The sequence below is a fragment of the Lepidochelys olivacea genome, assembly GCF_965140295.1.
Source record: "Lepidochelys olivacea isolate rLepOli2 genome assembly, chromosome: 8".
NCBI classification, from domain to species: domain Eukaryota; kingdom Metazoa; phylum Chordata; order Testudines; family Cheloniidae; genus Lepidochelys; species Lepidochelys olivacea.
In genome coordinates, this window is record NC_140418.1 from 107,654,813 (window position 1) to 107,676,018 (window position 21,206).

Below are 21,206 nucleotides of genomic sequence, written 5' to 3' on the forward strand. Positions count from 1 at the left end.
GTGGCAGCTACTCGGCCGATATGCCCAGTCTCCTCAGAGTCCTCCATCACACAACCCTCTCCAGCGGGCTGCCACTTGTCCCTCACCTTGCTCGCTTCCTTTCCAGGATGTATCATTGTATCTTGTGGGGAAGCGTCCTGATCCCATTGCATAAGTCCATGGAGATAGGCTCCAGCAGGGGGAGGCCCCAGGCAGAGGCAGATAACAATTCCAACAGCAGCAATCACACATGCACAGGACTCGTTCCCAATCTAGCCCCACTTAAAACTGGGGGGGGCGGGATAATTTATGAGTTATGCCTCACACAGCTGAAGTGGCTCCTCTAGGGATGTATGCAAGCCGAGGAAAACATTTCGACTGCCGCTGCGGCTCTAATGGCTGCATGGGAACTTCTCCCCAAATGAGAACTTTTCAGACTGATCGGCCAGTCTGGCCAATGGCTCCAGTGGGAGCAGGGCTGGAGCATGCCAGGGACAGACGCAGCAATTCGAGTGCTCATTAACCTCCCGACACCCGGCTTGGCAGGCTCCTCAGGAAACAGGGGAGAGGTGGCAGGGAAGCCCAACCACGAGTGATAACGGTTTGGGTTCTCAGAGTAACAGCCGTGTTAGTCTGTATTGGCAAAAAGAAAAGGAGTACTTGTGGCACCTTAGAGACTAACCAATTTATCTGAGCATAAGCTTTCATGAGCTACAGCTCACTGGAGCAGCAGCAGCGGTCTGGGTTGTGGTGCAGGAAGGACTGCAGGAATTAAACAGTGGGGAGAAGGTTGCAGGTCGGGACCAAGGGGTATCCGCAGAGTGGGGGTTGGGGGGCCCAGGGCGAGACCTAAGAGCATCTGCAGAGCAGTGGATGGGGGCCCAGGGCAGGACCGAGGGGTATCCACAGAGCAGGGAGGGTGGGGGGCCCAGGGAGGGTATCAGCAGAGTGGGGGGTGGGGCAGGGCGGGACCAAAGCGAATCAGAAGAGTGGGGGGGACCGAGGGGGGTAACAGCACAGTGGGGGGCCAGAGCGGTATCCACAGAGTGGAGGGATGGGGGCAGTGGTGAGCTGGAGCCGGTTCGCACCGGTTCGCTAGAATCGCTTGTTAAATTTAGAAGTCCTTTTGTGGGACAACCAGTTCTAACAGGGCTTCTAAATTTAACAACCGGCCTAAAGTGGCGCCTTAGGCGCCGACTCTGTGGGGGCTCCGGGACTGGAGCACCCATGAGGAAAATTTGATGGGTGCAGAGCACCCACCGGCAGCTCCCTGCCCTGCCCCGCCCCCGACCCCAGCTCACCTCCGCTCCGCCTCCACCCTGAATGCACCGCCCTGTTCTGCTTCTCCGCCCCCTGCCCCGCCCCCCCGGCTTCCCGCAAACCAGCTGTTTGCGCGGGAAGCTGGGGAGGCCTGAGAAGCAGGGGGCGGCTTCGCACTCAGGCCCAGGGAGGTGGAGGCAGAGCGGAGGGGAGCTGGGGGGCGCGAGGAGGGCCACCCGCACCGCAGCAGGTAACCCGGGCGGGGACTGGGGGAAGCCTGCTTCTCAGCTCTCCCCGGCTTCCCGCGTGAACAGCTGATTCCTGGGAAGCCGGGGGAGGGGGCGGAGAAGAAGAGCGCTGGGTGGGTGGGAGAAGCAGAGCGGGGCAGCACGTTCAGGGGAGGAGGCGGAGCGGAGGTGAGCTGGGGCCGGGTGCCAAGCTGCCGTTGGGGGCTCTGCACCCACCAAATTTTCCCCGTGGGTGCTCCAGCCTAAGGCGCCACTTTTGATGTGATCAGTGGGGGGAGCAGCTGCTCCCCCTGCTCCCCCCCCAGCTACGCTCCCCCGCCCCTAGGAGCCGGACAGACCTGCCGGATGTTTCCTGGGAGCTGCCCCAGGTAAGCACCACCGGGACTCCGCACATCGCCCCCCAGCAGGTCCCTCTGCCTCTTAGGGGCGGGGTGGGCACCCACTATGGCAGCCCACGAGACCCTCCTGCCCGGTTCTGGGGGCAGTCAGGGGACAGGGGAGGGGGGGGGGACGGGGCGGGGGGACGGGCGTCAAGGAATGCAGGGGGTTGGATGGGACAGGAGTCCCTGGGGGGGCGGGGGGGGCTACGACCCCCTCGTGGGGTGAGGAGGGAACCGGTTGTTAAGGTTTTGGCAGCTCATCACTGGGTGGGGGGGCATGGAGACTTAGGGAGGGACCAAGGGGTATCAGCGGAGCAGGGTGTTTAGTGTCGTGACAGATGTGGGACACCGGGTGCTGCAGATCAGGCCTGGGCACTTCGGGATAGCTACGCCGTGTGACAAGGGAAGCAGCCGTGGAGCTGAGGTGTGTGTGTGTGTGTGTGGGGGAACCTAGTCTGGAAAGGGGGTGCACAGGGAAGCTGTGAGCGTGGAGGGAGTCGGAGGTTTGGCCTGACGTACCTCGGCAGAGCTGCAGGGCGCAGCTTGCAGAGCGAGTGCCCAGGATAGGCCTGGATCAAAGAGAACAAACAAGCTCAGCGCAAGCCCAGTGCCGGGCGAGGTGCTGAGAGCCAGGAACCGCTCTGCTCTCACACTCCCTGTGTACGTAACTGGGCTGAGCCGGATTACGCTCCTGGCACCACCAGGGCCAGCAAGCGCTCTGCTGGCCAAGGCCACCTCCCCAGGGTAGGGCCCCATCATTACAGCCCAATCACCCATGGGAGCAGCATGGAGAGCTGCCAAGCTCAATGCTGCCTCCTCTGGGGGATGCTGCACACGGACCGGCCCCCCCCGCTGCGCATGGCTCTCGGGTCGGTCTCCCAGGAACACATGCACGCCTGTCTCCCTCTCTGCAGCTCACCTCGTACTCCTGGGAGAACCTCAGCCCGTCGTTGGCCTTCAGCCTGTCGATGTTGTCAGCGAGATCCGTCACCGGGATTGGCGGGTGGTCTCGCATACCTGGCAGGCCGAAGAGAGGGGGAGGGCAGAGTTACTGCTCTGCGCCAGGCAGGAGCGCGCGACGGCAGCACACTGGAGGCGGGCAGTGACTATGGGACGCGCTGGGCGGGATGGATGGCCCGCGGCATGCTGCGCGGGGGACAGAACAGACGGGATGTGCAGGATGGTCATGGCCAGGTGAGCATGCTCAGACGTGGGCACAGGGCCTGGCCGTGCAGAGGGGAAGCCCCGCTCCGCTCACAGGCCGAGGAGGGTGGTAATGCTCTGCCGGGGCTCCCGCACAGGCTGAGGTTGAACACACTGATTCTCAAGAGCGCTAGGTTCCCCTGGGGGAGGGGTGGTCTCAGGACTTACCCCTAACGATTACAGGGTCCCCAGAAGGGCTACTGAGCCCCTGCCTTGGCTAGTCTTCGTGGCAGCCGAAGGGGCATGCACACCAGTTGCTATTTACCCACCGATGCTCCCAGGGGCCCGAGCGGGGCAGCACGATTCCCAGCCCCAGGCCTGCCCCCTCGCATCTCAAACCAGCAGCTGTGAGGGAGAGCTCTGGGTTTACCACAGGCACCTCCTCTGCAGAGCTGGGTGCCAGGCCTGGGCCCTTACGGACCTCAGGGCTCCCACTCACTGGCCTGACTGCCTCCACCGCGCTGCGGCTGTGCCAGGCAGGCTGGCAGGAGCTGGAGGCCCTGTAGGGAGCTGGCCTGTGTCTCTCAAGTCCCCATGGCCAGTGTGTTTGAGCATTGATGGCACATGGCCCTGCTGGGAGGTCCGGCTGGCTGGCGCCTGTCCCTGGTGAGGAGCGCAGAGCCCCAGGAGGGATGGGCTGTATCACACGGGACAGGACAGAGATCAGAGGAGGGAGCCTTATTACAGCATTTGGGGTTTACAGCCCAGGCCCCCAAGGACCCTTTGCTCTGATCCTGAACTGACAAACTGGCAGGAACGTGGCTGGAAAACAGCTCATCCAAGTTCTCAAGGCTTGTGGCACCGCAGGCTGCTCTGTGGGTTTCCCAGAAACCCCACGTGGTTAACGATGATTAATGGGCGATGCTGTTGGTACACAAGCAGGGAGGCAGGCTGGAGCCCAGCCAGGAGCCTTCCAACAGAGCTCGGCAGCCTGGCTGGCAGTGACGGGCTACTACAGCAATCCAGCAGGAGCATCCATCCAGCAGTGACAAGCCACCAGGTGACAACGCGCAAGCGTCACTGCACGTTGCAACGCAGCCACTGGGGAAATCGCCAACTCTCCCAGCCACGAGGGCCTGTCACCACCGTCTAAAGGGAATTGCACAGTGCTCGGAGTCCGCCCCACACGTGCGCCCTCCCTCCACCGAGTGCCGCGAGCACCACCCCCGCCATGGCATAGAGCACTGCCCGACAACCGACCTGGGGCAAGGTGGGGTCCCTCTGCCGTGGCATTAGGGTCATCTCACCAGTGACTCGCTGTTGGTCTCCACACTGAGGCCACTGCCCCACCCGGCAGAGGGCACAGATCAGTGCTCCGTAGCCCCGAGCCGTCCATGCGCTGCGCCAGGGCACCAGGGAGCAGCTGTGCGAGTAATGGGCATGTAGGAGAGCTGGCAGGGAGGGGGACACAGGCTGGAAGATGTGTGCTGTGTGTCAATCCAGTGCAGTACCTGCCTCAGCATGGCAGAGCCATGGGACCACAGCTCACACCACACTGCAGCTGCACCCTGCCGTGTGGGATTCCCCGTTAGCTGGTCAGGGCCATGCTGCAGCAGGCTGGGAGCACTTGAGCTCCAGGAGCAGCCCTGGGGGAGGGGCGCAACACCTTCCCCAGCACAGTGGCTCCCGAACAGCATCCACATATGCCAGGGGGAGGGGTCTGGAGAGCTCTGCTCTGCACAGCTCCTTGACTTCAACATGCGTTTCCAGGGAGGCCTCTGTAGCAGGCAGAGTGGAGATCAGAGAAGTGCTGAGAACGCTCCGGCAGGCCCTTGGTGGGGGAGGCCAGAGATCCCCACTAATCCCGACAGGACTGCAGGCTGCAAAGCCCTTAATACTGGCCAGGGGGTGCCATTCCCAGCTCTTGTTCACGTACTTGGCTCCCCAGCACCAGTGAGACAGACCTTTACAGTTATTTGGGGGTGAACTCAGTCTGAGGCTCACGAGAGACAGAGACTCCTAGCTACTCACACAGCTCTGCTCCTACACTGCTCTGCTCTTGCTTCTTGGCCAGGACCTGTGGTCTGGGCCAGCTGTGTGGTGATTTGAAGGCTGAGGGCTGTGTACGCACCCAAGTTATTCTGGATTAATGCAGGGTGTGGATTTAAAGTGGAGCAACTATTCCGGAATAACTCCATGTGTAGACAAGCCCTGACAAGAGTCCCTCAGCATGCAGAGAACCTGTCCCCTCTGCTGTATTTCACTGGTGGCCAGAGCTGGTCCATCCAAGGCGAAAGGAGAGTGTGTTCAACCCCTGGGCCACGGAAGGCCCTTCAATTTGTCCTTTTAGGGGGTTTAATTGGCTGCCTCTAAGGAAATGTCTGTTGTCCTGCCCACACCTGAGACGGAACTTCACAGCTGCAGAGTGCCCCATGCCCAGCTGTGCCCAGCGATCTGCCAAGGGACACAGCAGATTGGGCTGCATGAGCTGGACTGGAATGCAGCTCTGAAGAGAAACAGTTGTTTGCTAATCAGCTGGGATTATTTTAGTGAGATCCTCAAGGCCAAAAGCCTTGTAGCCCCCAGACTGCTTTTGTGCTGTGCTGAACTGCTGGAGTGTGACGCAAATAGCACCAGAACCTGGCCTGTGTGGGAGGTTTTGGCCCATTAATCATGTTAGAAAGTGAAATTACTGCCACTCTAATCTGCTGTGAGTGAGGGTGACCTTCAATGACATCATAACAAAAATTACAGAGATGAGAGAAAGGGGAAGAGAAAGAAAAGCAAAGTGTCAAGATAAATACAGGAGGGTGAAAACTAACTTGAGATATTCGGGCAACTGGGGACACTGGAACCTGCAAAGAAAAAAAACGGGGCAAGAACAGAAATCCCATTAGCCGTCAGACAATCATCGCAGAGGTTCAGAGAGGGAAAGGCAAAGAGATGAGGATGCAAAGGAAAGAGCAGAGTTTGCTGCATAAAAGCAAGGACAAGCTGGAGGCTCCCTCCTGCACTAATCCAAGCCACACGGGCGCACTGCCTGGCTGGGGAGCTGTGATAACCTAGCAGTGGAAGAGTCAGATTTTAACCCCAACCAGCACACTTTACTGCCGCTGGGGTACAAATTAATGTGCTGCTCTGAGTATGTGAAATGAACACACATCCCACCCTGACCCTCCATCATCCGGCTGCAAACCCTACGACTGCCCATGCCTCCGGGGGAGGCAGGCGTGAGGTTAAGGAGCGGACGTGCACTGGGGAGGGGGATAGAATCACATTCTTCCTGGTGGACAGAGAACATGGCACCGCCCAACCTAGCTTCCGCTGCAGGGTCAGGCCTTTGGAATTCCAGCTGGCCACTGTCCTCTCCGGCAGCTGGGCTCAGCCAGAGGCCTCACTGCAACACATTCTACCGCTTAGCAGAGACACAGTCTGGCCAAATGGCACATTAGTACAAAGAGGCTGACAATTCGTGAAATAACCTGGGTCTAGAGCAAGAACCATTAAAGCAATAAGGCTTAAAATTTAATAATGACAGGTGGATTAATTATGCATTAAACAAGGTTTTCCCAGCCTCTATGGTCTCCAGCAGGGACTATCAGCCACCAGCCCGTGCAGGTCTGATTCCAACATGTCTCGTTCGTATCATGCCCATACAGCGCTGGGGATGCATCTCGGATGGCGGACAGCAAAGGTGCCGTTTGTGCCCCCTGGGCTCAGAGCCCGTCAACGCCCCTTCATTCATCAGCACAGTCCCCTCATTTCTAGCCATGAGACTCCCCTTCCCACCAGCCGAGACTCAGCAGAAGCATTAGAGGGACAGGAAGTGAGAGAGAAACTTTGCTTGGGGGGGAAGCGCCAGATCGCCGGACGTGGGCTCAGCAGCCAAGGAAACAGAGCCATCTCTGGGGAACTGGGCTTTCCTTCCCTCACGCCTACCATCTGTGCTCCATTTGTCCTGATGCATGGGGAATGGGAGGCAGGGGGAGGCCTGCACCCCTCTGCCCACCAAATGTGTTTCTTGTGCAGATCTGTGTAGGGTCTTGCCCCTTTGTGCAGCATGTGACAGAAGCACATCTGACATCCTTTGCCCAAGGGTAGGGCCTATGAATGCATCCAGGGCCCCTGCGGGGACAGGATCCTACACAAAATCCCAGCCAGCCCCAGTGCTCCAAATAATTGCAAGGAACCATGGCTGCTTCTCGCTGGGGAGTGCGGCCGGTGCATGGAAACCAGATTTGGAAAGCACGTGCCCGGCACACAAGCAATCTGAGCAAACCCCCAGGTAATGTCACCCTAAGGCCCTGCTGCTGCACCTCACCCGTCCCCAGCTCCAACCTCAGCCCTGCACTCTGTGCGCTGGCAAAGCCCTGATTGTGAGCTCTCAGCTCCTCCTTTAGCTGACTGCTCCTCCCTCTCCCAAGACAGTAACAAATAATCTTCTCCAAAGTTGCTGCGTAATATTTGCTTCATTTCATACCCTGATGAGACCCTCAGCCCACTATTTATGGCAGAGTTGTCACCGCATCCTTCCCCTCCATGTGGAACACGAGCCTGGCATGAGTACTGTCTAGCAGCTACACAAGCCTGAACCTCCTGCAGCCCCCCAGCCCTGGCCCTGTCCAACCTCCCCTCTCGGCAGAGGAAGGGGAGAGCTGGGAAGTGGGGCTGACTCAAAGAGCTGCGAGCCAGCGGTAAGAAGAAAGCTCTCGCTCACCCTCCCTGCCCAGACCTAGCAGGCTTCCCTCAGGACACACTCCCTTCAAAAGCCTCCCATTAGACAAAAGCTTGTAGCCAGAGAAGCAGCAGGAAGAAAGGGAAAGTAGGTTCCATCCTAGGAAAAGTCACAGGCTGGAAGGCAGCAGGAACCGGGGCGTGCCCTCATTTACTGCTAACTGCCCCCACCACTGAGACAACCCAGTGGCCCTTCTGCTGCATCGAGGACTTGGGCTATTCTGAAAGGGGCTCAGTTAGCTTGGGCGTGCCGATCTCTGATCACGCTAATGACAGACCTGGTGCTTTCAGAGCCTTCAGAGACACATGGGCTACAAAGCAGCAGCATGAGACGTCTCTGCACTGGAAAGTACAGTTGCCTCCAGTGGCTGATACACTGTCTGCGGATGCCAGGCACCACAGGACAGTGCAGGCATGACTGGTGATGCTCCACAGCAAACAACTGCACGCAAAACTCCCTGGGTGTGACTGAACCCTCGTCCTCTGGGCTGCCAGCACTGCCCCCAGCAGCATCCTCTCTGTGCTGGGGAGGAGCTGTGCTCACAGCTCCCTCGCTTCTCCACACAGGAGCAGAGCAGGAGTAACCTCCTCTGGAGCCATCTATCAGATCTCAGTGTGGGAAGGGGCCTGCCCTGCCCAGACACAGCTGCTGTCTGACAGCACAGCCTCTTCGGCAGGCCAGCATCCTCCCTTGTTTTGCTTGTTAGCAAGGCTGAGACTCCTCGGACATGGTCAGCGCCAGCACAAACCAACATCCCTCGGGCAGGTCAGAATGGAAAATCCTCAGAGCCTCCCTGAGCCCTGAAGTCTCCCTGCCAGAGCCTCAGCACAGACACTGCAGCGATTCCCCTGATCAGCCACCGTGCAGCCGCGTCCTGCAGTGTACAAGCCTCGCTAACCAGCAGGGAGTGGGAGGGCCTGGCACACACCAGGCTTCTGCCTCCTGGCCCCTCCAGGCCCTGTGCTGCCGGGGGAGCAGCATGTCAACGCACGGAGCAGAGATGTGGGAGCTCTGCACAAAGACCACTGGCCTTACCGCTATGGCTGGGAAGGGGCAGAACATTTCAGAGAGTGCCGGGAGCGAAATCCCCTCGGCCCAGTGTCTGGAGGTGGGAGGGAGCTCTGGGACACCCCAGCGAGGGCAAGCACTGCAGCAGCACCCTACCTGGGGTCTGGTAATTGAGGCGTCTCATCTCGACAGGGTCAGAGGAGTGAGCCAGCAGGGAGTCCTTGAGGCCGATGGAGTGCTCGTCCTTTGATGAGGGGGAGTTGGCTCTTTTCCTAGGGAAGGAAAACACACAATTGAGGGGCACAGTGAGGAAGTGCAAGTCCCATAGAGCAGCATGGCGACCATGCGCACAGCTGGTGCTCAGGCAGCTGCCTGCCAGCAAGGCAGACACGGGGGGCTGAATGTACTGATGGGTGCCTCTGACCATGAGCTCGGCTGCTGCACTCCGGGGCAGGGAGCGCCACTCCCTGAGCAGCTAAATCAGCTGTGTGTGTGTGGGGGGGGGACGGGGCGAGGGCTGCGCACAAGAGTGGCAGTCAGGACTCCTGGGCTCTCTCCAGTTCTGGGAGGGACTGGCAGGAAGTGTTCAGAGCAGGGGGCCAGGAGGAGTCAGGACTCCTGCATCTGAGACCCAGCTGGGCCACCACCTCTCTGTGGGACCGTGTCACTGGCCTAAGGTTCTCCACCTACAGGGCGCGGATGAGCACTCTGACTTCACACTGCAGGATGACAGGGGCTTACCCAGCAAGTGTGTGGGAAGCCCTTAGGAGATGCCATATTCCGCACAATGTATTTATCAGAAGCAAAGAAGAGGAAGCAAAACCCCATTACCTCTTACTCTCCCTAGGAACTATTTCCTGAAGCGGAAGGATATTGTCAATTTTTTTCCCAAGTATTAAAAGAAATGAAATGTCAAGAACCATAGTGTAATGGCATAAAGACTCTTCAGGGTATGTTTTATTGGGCCATTAATACATGTCTGGAATGGCTGAAGGCACCCAAGGCGTGTATTAACGGGACAATAAAACACACTGTTGTCTCTTAATGCTGTATTTATGTCACCACCTCGGGCACTGATCTTGGTGTAATTCACTAGCTATGGAAGGACAGACCAGATTGGTAATTGGATGGGAGACCTTTAAGGCAAACTTGGCACTGCAAGAAGTGCTATGGATGTTTCAGATGGCACCGCTCTTCCCCTTGGGTTACAACTAAAGGGAATGCCCCCGTGCGGTGCTAGGGGCACTGTGCTGTGTGGAGCGGGGACATTTCTCTGGGTCAGCGCTGACCCAAATGCCTCAGCGTAGAACTAGAGGGTGCTGCTGGGATACTGGAGGCTTTGTCTTTTGGACAAAACATAAACCCAGGGGGCTGCCCAATGGTGAATATCAAAGACCCCACAGCTTTCTGTAGGAGACGAGCATATTGTCACCAATATCCCAGGCCAATTTTACCTTGTGTCCCCATCTAAATTCACCAGCTTTCCTCCCCTTTCTAATCTGTTCTGAGGAGTTGCTGGGCATTTTTAACAGCTGCCATGTTCCGTCCAGAAGTAGCTGCATCTCGGCCTGGTGGCTGGCCAGAGTCTCACATACCTGGCAGGAAAGGTGCTGTTCCAGGGCAGGGTATTACTGCATACACACTGACACAGAGCTGTGCACACGGGTTTCTGAATTAGTGCCGGCTGTGGGGAGCGGCAAGACGTCGTTCATTGTTTGCTGATTCTAGGCAACAGAACTTTCCTTCCCTCGGGGCACCCAACCATGACTGAAGTTCAGTCTGCAGCCACAACGTGTGGATATTGGGACTACAAGACATTGGGGGCGATCGGCAGGGGAGGAGCAGCATGTGATCCTCACACCATGTGGAGTCATCCAAGCATCTACCAAGTCCTCTGACTCTTTGAGAGCCAGACAGGAGAGTTCCCGGACTCAACAGCATCAATGGAAAGAGAGGGAGAAGTGCACACGAAAGCAGTGTCTCTCCTGCTCTCAGACACCATGGTGAGACACGGCATATGCTATCGTACTTTGGTCCCCAAGTCCTTGGACAATGTGACTTGGGTCTCTGTGGGGAAGGAGGCAAAAGAGGTGTTTGATATTAGTCAGTTTCAAAAGCCCACACAGGGCTTCTGTGAAACCAACAAATCCAGGCTGTCCAGACTTTCATGCAATGTACCAATAGTTGGATTCAATCCATTTGCATTTGAAATTTAGAACTCCAGGGAGAAAACCCCTCAGAAAAGAAGCTAGAGAGCGAAGCCTTAGGAGAAACCAGCCGGACTCAGCACCCGGAGGAGAGCTGGGAGGCACTGTGTGCCGGGTGCTGCTGTCTCACAATGCCAAGTGAAGAGCACAATGAAACCGAGTAATTTAATTTCTGAAGAGTCCATCTCACAATAGGGTCTGGGGAGCACAAATAAAACAAAACAAAACTAAGCCAAGCTGGGCCCAGCACCCAAAGGGACCTACAGACAGATAGAGGGAAACCCAGATGAGGGAATATCTGCCCTGGGCTTCCACAAAACATTCCTTGCGTGGCTCAGAAACCACTTGTGTGTGTCAACTTCCTTAAAAGAACCCTTCCTGGCAACAGGTGAATTGCCACACAGGGCCATCTGGGCGTGGGCTAATGCGTCAAGGCAGGGGTTGAATTATGGAGCCCAGCTCAGATGACACTTTCCCAAGCAGCACAAGTCCCTTGTCAAAGCAATGGCCACAAGCTGGCATCGCACCTGTGGTAAGGTCAGGGTAAACTTTACCAGCTGCAGGAGACACCATGTTACAGACACCTAAGTTCTCAGTTGAAAGACCAGCTATTCTGGGAGTGCAAAGAAACCCCTATAATCACCTACAATCTACTCTGAAACATTTCTAGATTTGTAACCCATTTGCAAAAGACTCTGGCACAAATCTTGTGACCTGTGATTGTCGGCCACGTGAATCGCTAAAGGCTGAGGGGTAGGATGTGGCCACTGCCTTTAACCCTTGGCTTTCACCATGCCTGCACACAGGGAAGCAGGGACACACTAGACAGTAGGTTCTTAAAGGGGGAAGTAGATTTTAAACTTTAATCGAAGACGGAAGAGAAAACAGATTCCTACCTTTCTTGTTTACTAGATCCAGAGAAAAGCAGAAACAGAAGAAAGGAGATGATCACTGACTGCACATGCACAGAGCTCCATTTAATCAGAGAACAAAGCCAGCTCCCTTCCCCCAGCACAAAATACACATAGAAAGAGAGAATCCAGGAGGTGAGCTGATAGACTCTAACCGATTACAATTGAGTGGGCTATAGAAACTCATGTAAATGAACCAACAGCTCATCACAGAGACTTACAATACAGGGTCACACTACAGAGCTTACGGCCCAGGTATGGGGACTAACCCAGGGAGCTTGGAGGGCTGGTCCTTCAGCAGGGAGCCCGCAGCGCCAGTGGAGCACTCAGCTAGAGCTGTGAGGGGCATCAGGAGGAGCAGCAGCATTTCTGTCTGGGTTTAGCCCCGAGTGTCCTTGGCCTGCAGAGGAGCGGAGTGAAGCAGGCAGGCTCCTCAGGAGGGGCACCTGAGAGGGGCCAATCAGGCGCCCACATCTTCAACTTCACCAGGACACTCCGGCTCTGGAAACCAACCTGGGGCAGCTAACCCGAGTGTAGGGGGGACTCCTCCTGGCATGCCACCAAGGACAGATAGCTTCCCCTTCCCCCGGGGCCCTGGACCTCCAGCCTCCCTCTTCTTTCTGTACCTGGGGATTCACATTCATGCCCCCAGCCAGCCATCTACTGCCTTTACAAACCAGCCCTATATGCTGCTTCGCACGTCCTCCACCATGCCCGTAGGCCCTGAACTGGGAGGGGCAGCGTCAGATGGGGATGGGGAACGTGGGTCTGACGGAGGGAGGGAGGGAGGTCCCTAGGTGCTGACATGCTGTGTGGGGAGCAGGCCTGGCTCTCACCTTTTGAAGAGCAGGATAGCAATGACGATGATGATGATTAATATAACGGCCAGCACCGGTCCCATCACCCACAGCATCTCGGGCTCGTCCTGCTGCTTTGCTGAAGACACTTCCATCACGATCTCATCCGAGTAGGGGCTGGCTGCGTACCTCTTCTGCAGAGCACGGTGCGGGGGGGAGGAATGCAAACATCCGTTAGGCTGAAGGAAACAACCACCTTCCATCCTATTGTATGGCCCCCTGCCTCTGCCCAGTGTGGGGGGGCCTGGCTCCCACACCCAGGGCTCCCCGTGCGCCCGGGCATCGTGCCAGCAAGCCAGGACACAGCACACATGGATATCCGCCTTGTCCCCCTCCTGCTCCTGGGAAATGGCACAATCCAACTTAGAGCAATTCTCCAGCCAGCCAGCCAAGCTCCCTAGGTGCCGAAATGGAACAGCCCAGCTAAGAGCAACTCCCCACACTAGCAGCCCTGTTAGTCTGTAGCTGCAAAAAGAACAGGAGGACTTGTGGCACCTTAGAGACTCACTTCATTGGATGCATGCAGTGGAAAGATGTATATACACAGAGAACATGAAACAATGGGTGTTACCATACACACTGTAACCAGAGTGATCAGGTAAGGTGACAGATTTCAGAGTAACAGCCGTGTTAATCTGTATTCGCAAAAAGAAAAGGAGTACCTGTGGCACCTTAGAGACTAACCAATTTATTTGAGCATAAGCTTTCGTGAGCTAGCAGGAGAGAAAAAAAACCTTTTAGCAAATTACAGGCTTTGAAATCCCAGGCACCGGCTGGCTGATGAGCGCTAAGTGGTTTATAACACCCATTATGCCAATATAAACACATCTCCCCAGTTTGGGGCTCTAGTAGGAGAACCCCTGCCAGACCAGACACTTCTCTTGAGGGAACAAAAGGACAAGAGACGTCTCTGTGTGTCAGCTCTGTGAGCAGAAATCTTGGCACAGGGATCTCTCGCTAGCAGGGTCCTTCCAAAGACCTAGGTGTGGTGGCCCCGTGACCTCCGGCCTCCAAGAGGCTGCTTCTTAGAGCGAGTACAGCAGGGCAGGATTAACAGACCCAACGCACAGCTGCAGGCTTGTTATGCTGCCGTTGCTAAGGCTTATGTCGCCATGGCATCGCTTCACAGCTCAGCCTTACTGGGTCAGAGGGGTTAAATACTGCAAAAAGCAATCCCTTCCGCCTGGGGAGAAAGCTGGAGCTGCTCAGAGTAGCACCTGCTGCCCTACGCTCAGGAACTAGAAACTGTCCAGCCTTGCCACAGACAGAAAGTTCTGGTGACAGAAAAGGTGCCCGTGGATCTACACATTGCTTGCTTTATGGTCAAGTTCAGACACACACTACACCTGGGTGCAGGTGCAAAGGGGCGGGTGGGAAAAGCAAGCGAGCCTCACATAAATGCACACCTTTATCTCCTCTCCTGGGCATCCCGGGTACAAACAGGAGTAGCATACGGACAGGCCTGCTATCTACGACCCCATTCCGGCGTTGGACCTGTGCATTGCATCTAGTCAGATTTATCAGCAGCCTGCAGTGGCCCTGGCAGCAGGTTCTGCTGGGGCAATGTGCCCTTGCACGCCCCACATAGGCTTCTGCAGACTTCAGGCTCTTCTCCTTTCCTGGCCAATGTCTGCGTGTGGCCATTAGGGGCACTAGGGAGATAGCTCAGGGCCCCAGGTGTCTGGTGCTCTCCCGGACCCTGACACAGGGGTGAGGAGGGGAACGAGCTAACTCCATATCTGTCTCTGCCAGACGAGGCTGGGGAGGGGAGTGGGCAGCGGGAGGTAGGGGCTCATTGCTGAGGAAGGCGCACAGGTCCCACAGAAGACAGGGCTAAACGCCACTATCACCTGGAGCCTCCTTCCCAGCTCCAGCCAGCAGCGCTTCAGAGTGTTTGACCTGCTGGGCTTGCAAGGGGGCCTGAGACTCCAGCGTCCCCTGGCCTCCCCCCAAAGCAAGGAAGGAGCCCCAGCGAGGATGAGATTTCCAAGGGCACCCACTAGTGCCTGGCCCTTTCCAGATGGAGCAGGTGCCCCCGATGAGCCGTGCTCCCAGCGCCTGGCTGGTGACGAACCATGCTCGCCCAGACTCTTGGGACACAGCATGCAATGCAGGAGTGGTGTGGGGACAAGCAGCCCTGTGACTGGACAGACTGCCTTGTGCTTTGCGGGTGAATGGGCCCCATGTACCAGGGTGATGCAGTACAGAGTCCTGGGGCAGTAAAGCTACTAGCCGGCTGCCTTGCAGGTCTACATTATGCTTGGAATCCATCCCCATCCCCGCCGAGGTGGAAGCTGGCAGCGACCTCCCAGGGCTGCGCCTCCCAGCGCACAGGCCTCAGTTAGCTACCCGAGTGGGGTGTTTCTCGTAGGGCACGGTGCCTGGCTGGTGTGATCTGAGACCTCTGCATTGTGAGCCGGGACTCTTCCCCTCCTCCCTGGGTCTGCATCTTGCTACACGCACTGTGAGTAACGGAGAGTTTGACCAGTGCTAATGAGCCATTACAAGTAAACGAGGCTGAAGAAGTGAGCCCCAGCGTGGGAGCTGAGCGGAGGGTCCGGAGCATCTTTATTATCTCCCGTTATTTACACACTGCTGCTGCCACCTCTCTCCTACCCTCCCCCACAGGAGGGTCTCACTGCACAAGTCCTGCTCTGCATTTTCATGCTCACTGAGGCAGCCATCCTCTTCCTCCCGTAGACCCCTGCGTGCTGGGCCAGCTGATCCAGGTATGTGCCCTTTCCCCTTCGCAAGGAGAGGCACCAGGGCTGGGAACACTCACGCTTTCACGGCTTCGCCCAGCAGAGACCCTGTTACTGTGGGAACAGGTGAATGTACTCCCTTACACGCCCCTTTCAAGGGAGATTCTGATCAGGGAAGTGAATCTCCAAGCTCCCCTCCAAGTCTCTTCTGAGTCAGCCCTTTTCAGCCAGGCAGAGTCCAGGGCAGCTGGAGTGCGCAGGACTCCGCCCCGCCTCCTGCATCAGGGCTGACTCTAGAATCGACAGGGTCACAAAGCGGAGTGCAAAATTGCTCTGCAGATCCCAGTGGCATCTCAGCACTCCTGGAGCTCCGACTTGTCCCGGGGCAGATAGGGTTGGAGCGTTACTGCCAGGAGACTGGAGAAAAAGGTGGGGGTACTCAGACAACGCTGATGTCTAACCTATTGTTACAGGGCACCGGAGCTACCCCGCACCAGGGTGCACGGAGCAGCCCTCCTCCACCCACCCAGTGCTGGCGGGCTCCTCTCCGCATGCCAGTTTAGAGGTTTCTCCGCAGCCACCAGCTGAGAGTCTGGTGAGCACAGCAGCAGTTTAGGAAGGGGGGTGAGGCTGTTGGATGCCTGCGGGCTGTCTCCGAGCCCTGGTCCCTGCGAGTGCACAGGCCTGGATTCACGAGGCTGCTCCACAGTCACTTTTCTGAGCAAAAATGTGTCTCAGAGCCAGCCCCATCACAGCGGAGTCTGGAGTTCTGCAGTGGCCCGGCTCAACTCCCATTGCTGCCCTCAGCTCTCACCTGGCATGTCAAAGATACCTGCTCTTTCCCTCGGAAAACACCATTCATCAAGGCAGTTCCAATGGACGCCTCCTCTCCCTGACACCAGCTACCTGCCTGGCTCGCCTCACCTTGCAGGGAACTCCACTGAACAGGCTGCCAGCTCCCTGCACTGAGCCCCTCGGGTGCCCCTTGGCTGGGGGCGAGGGGGATGCCCCTTCTAGCAAAAAGCCCTTACCGTCTCGCCATCCTCCAGCGACGCCAGCACGAAGCAGCGGTAGCTCAGATCCTCGGAGAGCGGCTTGTTGTAGAAGCCCTTGTAGGTCTTCTCGTCTCCCAAGGTGAAGGTCTCCGGCAGCACGTCCACTTGAGCAGCAATATAGGGCTTCAGTCTGTCTGCTTGACGGCGCTGACGCCTGCCCTGGCTGATGGCCTCCAGTAACTGAGGACAAAGAGCTTGGGTCATTACCTCCCTCTCCCCAGCGCTGGAGAGGTGCACGCTGCCCTGACTGACAGCAGGGGACCTGCACGTGGACTGGGCCATGCCTAGCCAGGAACAGGAGTTTCAGAACTATCCTCCCCACTTATTTCACTAAAAGAACAGGAGGACTTGTGGCACCTTAGAGACTAACCAATTTTTTGAGCATAAGCTTTCATGAGCTACAGCTCACTTCATCGGATGCATTAGTCTCTAAGGGCCCACAAGTACTCCTTTTCTTTTTGCAAATACAGACTAACACGGCTGCTACTCTGAAACTTATTTCACTAACTCCCATTTCATTGACCCCCGGCAGCCCCTCCCACTCCTCAAGTCAGAGGGCTGGATTGGCAACCTCATGCTCATTTCCATAACAACAGGCTGAGGTCAACGGATGAGGCTGGGCTGGGGAAGGGGAGGAAAGGCTCCTGGCTGAGAACAGTTAACATGCAGCAAAGCAACTGGGGGGCTGGGGGGTGTGACTGAAGCTCCCAGCCGTTGAAGGCATTGCGGGGGCCCCCATCACCGTGGGATCTGCTGCAAGCGCCTTCGCACCTAGGCTGGCATCAGCAAGAGGTCTGGGCCTGGGGACTCGGCCGCTGTGACTCTCACACTGTTATTTCACGGGAGGGGCATTGCTTGGACCCCAGGAGCCCTGGGTTAATGGATTCCAGCTGGCTGCAAGGGAAGCAGGCCACGGTCTGTGCTCTGTGTTGGCATAGAGAGCCGCTTGGCTCTGCACAGACAGTGGGTGTGAACTGCAGTCGCAGCTGCTGTAGAGAAAAAGAAGTGACATTTGTGCGTCTCTCCCCTGTCTGAGCTCTGCTATTTCCCTGTGCTGGGCTGCCGGTAGGGCTGCATGTGGCCACAGCAGATTTCATGGGATGCTCAGAGCAAAAATGGCAAATTTCATAGTTGGCCACAAATTCCTGAAAAAGGCATAAACACCCCAACATTCAATTACGCCGCTAAGGACGACTCTCCGGTGTCTGAAGAAGCTTTTCTAGTGAACAAAAATGAATGCCAGGCTCCGAACGGACATTTTAATTTCAAATGGAGGAGGAGGCATGAAATACATTTCACAGTCCAACGTGTCACTGCTGCATTGTCAGAGCAGACAGGGCCCGAGAGTGACCTGGGGCTGGAAACACGGGTATTTACGCAGAGGTGCTGGCAGGCCGTCAGAGCGCCCCAGCCTCTCCCCCCTGGCAGCTGGGCCCCTGTTGCAGTGAGCCAGGGAGGCTCACTAATACCCTGGGAACCATGGGGAGCAGGAGAACGCCAATGGACTGTGACGTTTGCACCAGGCAGGGACGAATGAGAGCTGCAGGGGTGGGGAATTACAGCCAGCACGTCTGCACCACAGCCATTTGCTGCCCATTGTCACCCTTCAGTCCCTTTCAGCTGCGGGTGACACCAGGCCGCACCGGCTCTGTGCTTGTTTGGCACCACGGCAGGACCTCGCTGCCTGTTCACCATGCGGCAGTGCAGACTTGGGCTTGTGCACAAGGGGCTGGCATCAGCGAAAGCCCCTTCTAGTGTCTACTGAAAAAAACAAACCTCTGCATGCTTCAGAACCACCCTGTTACGGTCTCCACGAGCCCCCGTGCCGCACTGCCTCCTCTTTGGCTGTATTAGCCCACACTGCTGGAAGTCCGAGTATGGAGGATACAGACCAGCCTGTGTCTAACTCTGGGCTGCAGCGAGAGCGTGCGGCTCTGTGAGCGAAGTCAAGCATTCTAATGCAGGAAATGCCAGAATGCACGTTGCCCATGCAGCTTTCAGTCGGCCCCCTGGTGCCTATGCATTATGAGAGTTTTTAATTACACGATCACACACTATGCTGTCCACAGGACCCTGCCTCATTCAGTGCACCGGAAGCAATGATCAGCTGTTCACTATTTTGTTTTCTCCTTGTTCAATGTGTGGCCCCTGGGCCATATTTACTGCGCACCATTCAAATCCTACTCCAAAGACAGACAGGGAGCTGTGATGGTTAAACCATGAAAAGCATTTTGACGGTCCAACATGGAAGGGGCTAGGGCACTGGATGGGGGGTTGAGAGTTTTGGGTGCTGAGTTTTAGCTCTGTACCCGACATTCGCGGACACCCTGGGTAAATGACCTGGCTTCTCAGCTTCCCCACTTGTAAAATGGGGACAGCACTACTTACTCTCTTGCCTAATGCCGGGGTCTGACTCGGTGTTTGCAAAGGGCTGAGGGAGTCTCCCAGGGAAGCAGCTAGAAGGCGAAGGATCATCGTTAGGAATCAAACCCTTGGGCAGGCTCTGGGAGTGCCAACCATGAGGACTGTTATCAGACCCTGCACAGGCAGGAAGGAAAAGGTGAGCTCTGGGGGCTTCTCTGCAATCCTGTCCCCTGGCAGGCCTGGCTCTGCCCCTTAGGTCACACAAGCCGGAGCACTAAGCCACCTTTCCCAGGGCCCAGGCAGCGTGGGCAAAGCACAAAAGGAAGCCTTAGCAGATCATACTTAAACCAGGTCTCATTGACTCCTACCTGGTCCAGCTCCATCTCATCAGGCGTCCGCCACCGGGCTGCGCGGCTGCTGGTGGTCTGACCCACGGGCACAACCACAATATAGTACCACCTGGGGAGGGAAGAGGGGTCAGGGGAGGAGGCTGCTGCTAGCAGGAGATATCAGGACATTTCTTCAGCAGGCGATTGACTAGAAACAGGTTCAACATGCCTCCCATCAAAACCCCCTCCCCAAATCTCCTCTTTCTCCCCTTCTGTAATGGGCAAAGAGCTTCACTGAGTCAGAGGCCAGTCTTCCTGCTGTGCTGAGGATCGGAGCACTCCCTGCTAGCGATCATTAGGTTAACGAAGATACACAGACCACGCGCTAGAGGATGGTAACAGGAGCTGGGGTAAGGACACTTATATAAACTGGCTGTAGCAGGAGCCCTGGGGGAACTGGGTTTCAGCACAAGGCTATCACAGTTACAAATGAGACTTCTATGAACTGGCGTGTTTTAATCTCCTGGAGGCTTTACAGATACAATTTATTCAAAAGCTGTTGCACAGTGACAGAGAAAGCACCTCTGGCCCCTCAGCTGGCTTTACCGGGAGGGTCTCAGTCCCGCCCCTAGAAGGGATGGGGAGCTGTGTTGCCCTATCTCACAAAAACATCAGCTCAGAACATGCCAGCAATACGCTGTCATGTGGTGAAGGGAAAACCTGGCTCCAGCATTTGCGGGCTCCTCTGGCATTCATCCCACAATGTTACCGAATCAATGGGTTAGAATGGGTTAGACTTAGTGGGTATGTAAAGAGAACAATCCAGCCTCCTACCTCCCCTTGCCCTCTGGTCCATTAGCAGGGAGCACCTACCTAACTGACGCTGAGGTCTGGACTTTGGGAAGGGTGAGGGTGAACTTTCCTTCCTGCATGTATTTGTTTGTGGAGATGGGTTTGTTCTGCAAGACATCAGGAGCCGTGTGGATAGATACCCGGTGCTGGAGCCCACCAGCGCTGCTGCCGCGGTTCATTAGCACAAAGGAATACTCCGTATCCGGCTGAAGGTCACTTATGAGCTTCTTCATCGAATGGCCGTCCACCTCCACACTCTGGCTGTTGTACAGGATCTGAAACAGGAAAGGACACATCATGCAGCAGGGCGGCTGCTGACAAAACATGCTCAGAATAGAAGGCAGCATTAGAGCTGATAATCTGGCTCTGGGCCCTACCTCAGGTGGTTCTCATCCTGTGAATTCCATAAAGAGCCATACAGCTTGAGGTCCGGCAGAGTAACCCACAGCCGCCAGCAGAGCAGCACTCACTGCTCCCTACAGCCACAGTGCGGCATCTCGAACACCAGCTGGGTGGTTAGAATCCTAAACTGCAGAGACTCCACCAGACGCATCCCTGGCGATGCCCCCCCCTTCAGCGCATAGGTAGGACGACCATACAGATGGGTTTATATTAATGGGTCTTTGTTTCCTTGTGGGGACATGACATACAATGGACTTTTGGCATAAAACCCCATTTGCTCTAAAGTGGTTTCATCCCTAATCTAACAGTAAACGCAGGCTCAAAGGTTAACGCAGAACTGCCCCTTCCCAGAAAGGGAACTACAGGGATCGTTTGTTTCCTAGAATAATGCCTCTGACCAATCAGTAATGCATCTCACACATCCACAAGCGCGACCTCACTGGCTCACGGCCTCACTGACAATGGCTGCTGGCGCGCTGCAATCCAAGCACAGCGCTTGGGGCTCAAACCTGACCTCTGCCTGGGGTGGGCTTCCAAAGAACTGCACCCAGCGTCACTGCTGGAGAGAACGGGGAAATGACTTTAGCACAGAGCACTCTCCTGTTGGCATGGAGCAGGGCACTGCCACGTGGTATCATGAGGACACAAGAACCAGGCCCCTGTGGCTGCCTTCTCAACCCACCCTAGCTGGCTGACCGAGAGCTGCTCTCCTGGACGCGTGGTGCTGTGGGCTCTCCTTGGTGGTTGCTGCTGCCCCACGTGCTCAGTATGAAT

The 21,206-nt window shown here is 56.5% G+C and overlaps 1 protein-coding gene across 8 annotated transcripts in view; it reads right to left on the minus strand.

The window, feature by feature from the left end:
* The window catches only part of PTPRF (protein tyrosine phosphatase receptor type F), a 622,833-nt gene that overhangs the window by 33,812 nt on the left and 567,815 nt on the right, over positions 1-21,206 (minus strand). For 5 of the 8 annotated variants that reach the window (XM_084635808.1, XM_084635807.1, XM_084635805.1 and 2 more), the window contains 7 exons: positions 20,052-20,305; positions 19,218-19,308; positions 16,462-16,665; positions 12,708-12,862; positions 8,910-9,025; positions 5,833-5,865; positions 2,787-2,884 (listed from right to left, as the gene is read on the minus strand). In XM_084635808.1, coding sequence (XP_084491934.1) covers positions 2,787-2,884; positions 5,833-5,865; positions 8,910-9,025; positions 12,708-12,862; positions 16,462-16,665; positions 19,218-19,308; positions 20,052-20,305 — 951 coding nt within the window. The remainder of the gene's footprint in view (positions 1-2,786; positions 2,885-5,832; positions 5,866-8,909; positions 9,026-12,707; positions 12,863-16,461; positions 16,666-19,217; positions 19,309-20,051; positions 20,306-21,206) is intronic. The other 3 variants (XM_084635810.1, XM_084635809.1, XM_084635806.1) reach the window with 1 other exon arrangement.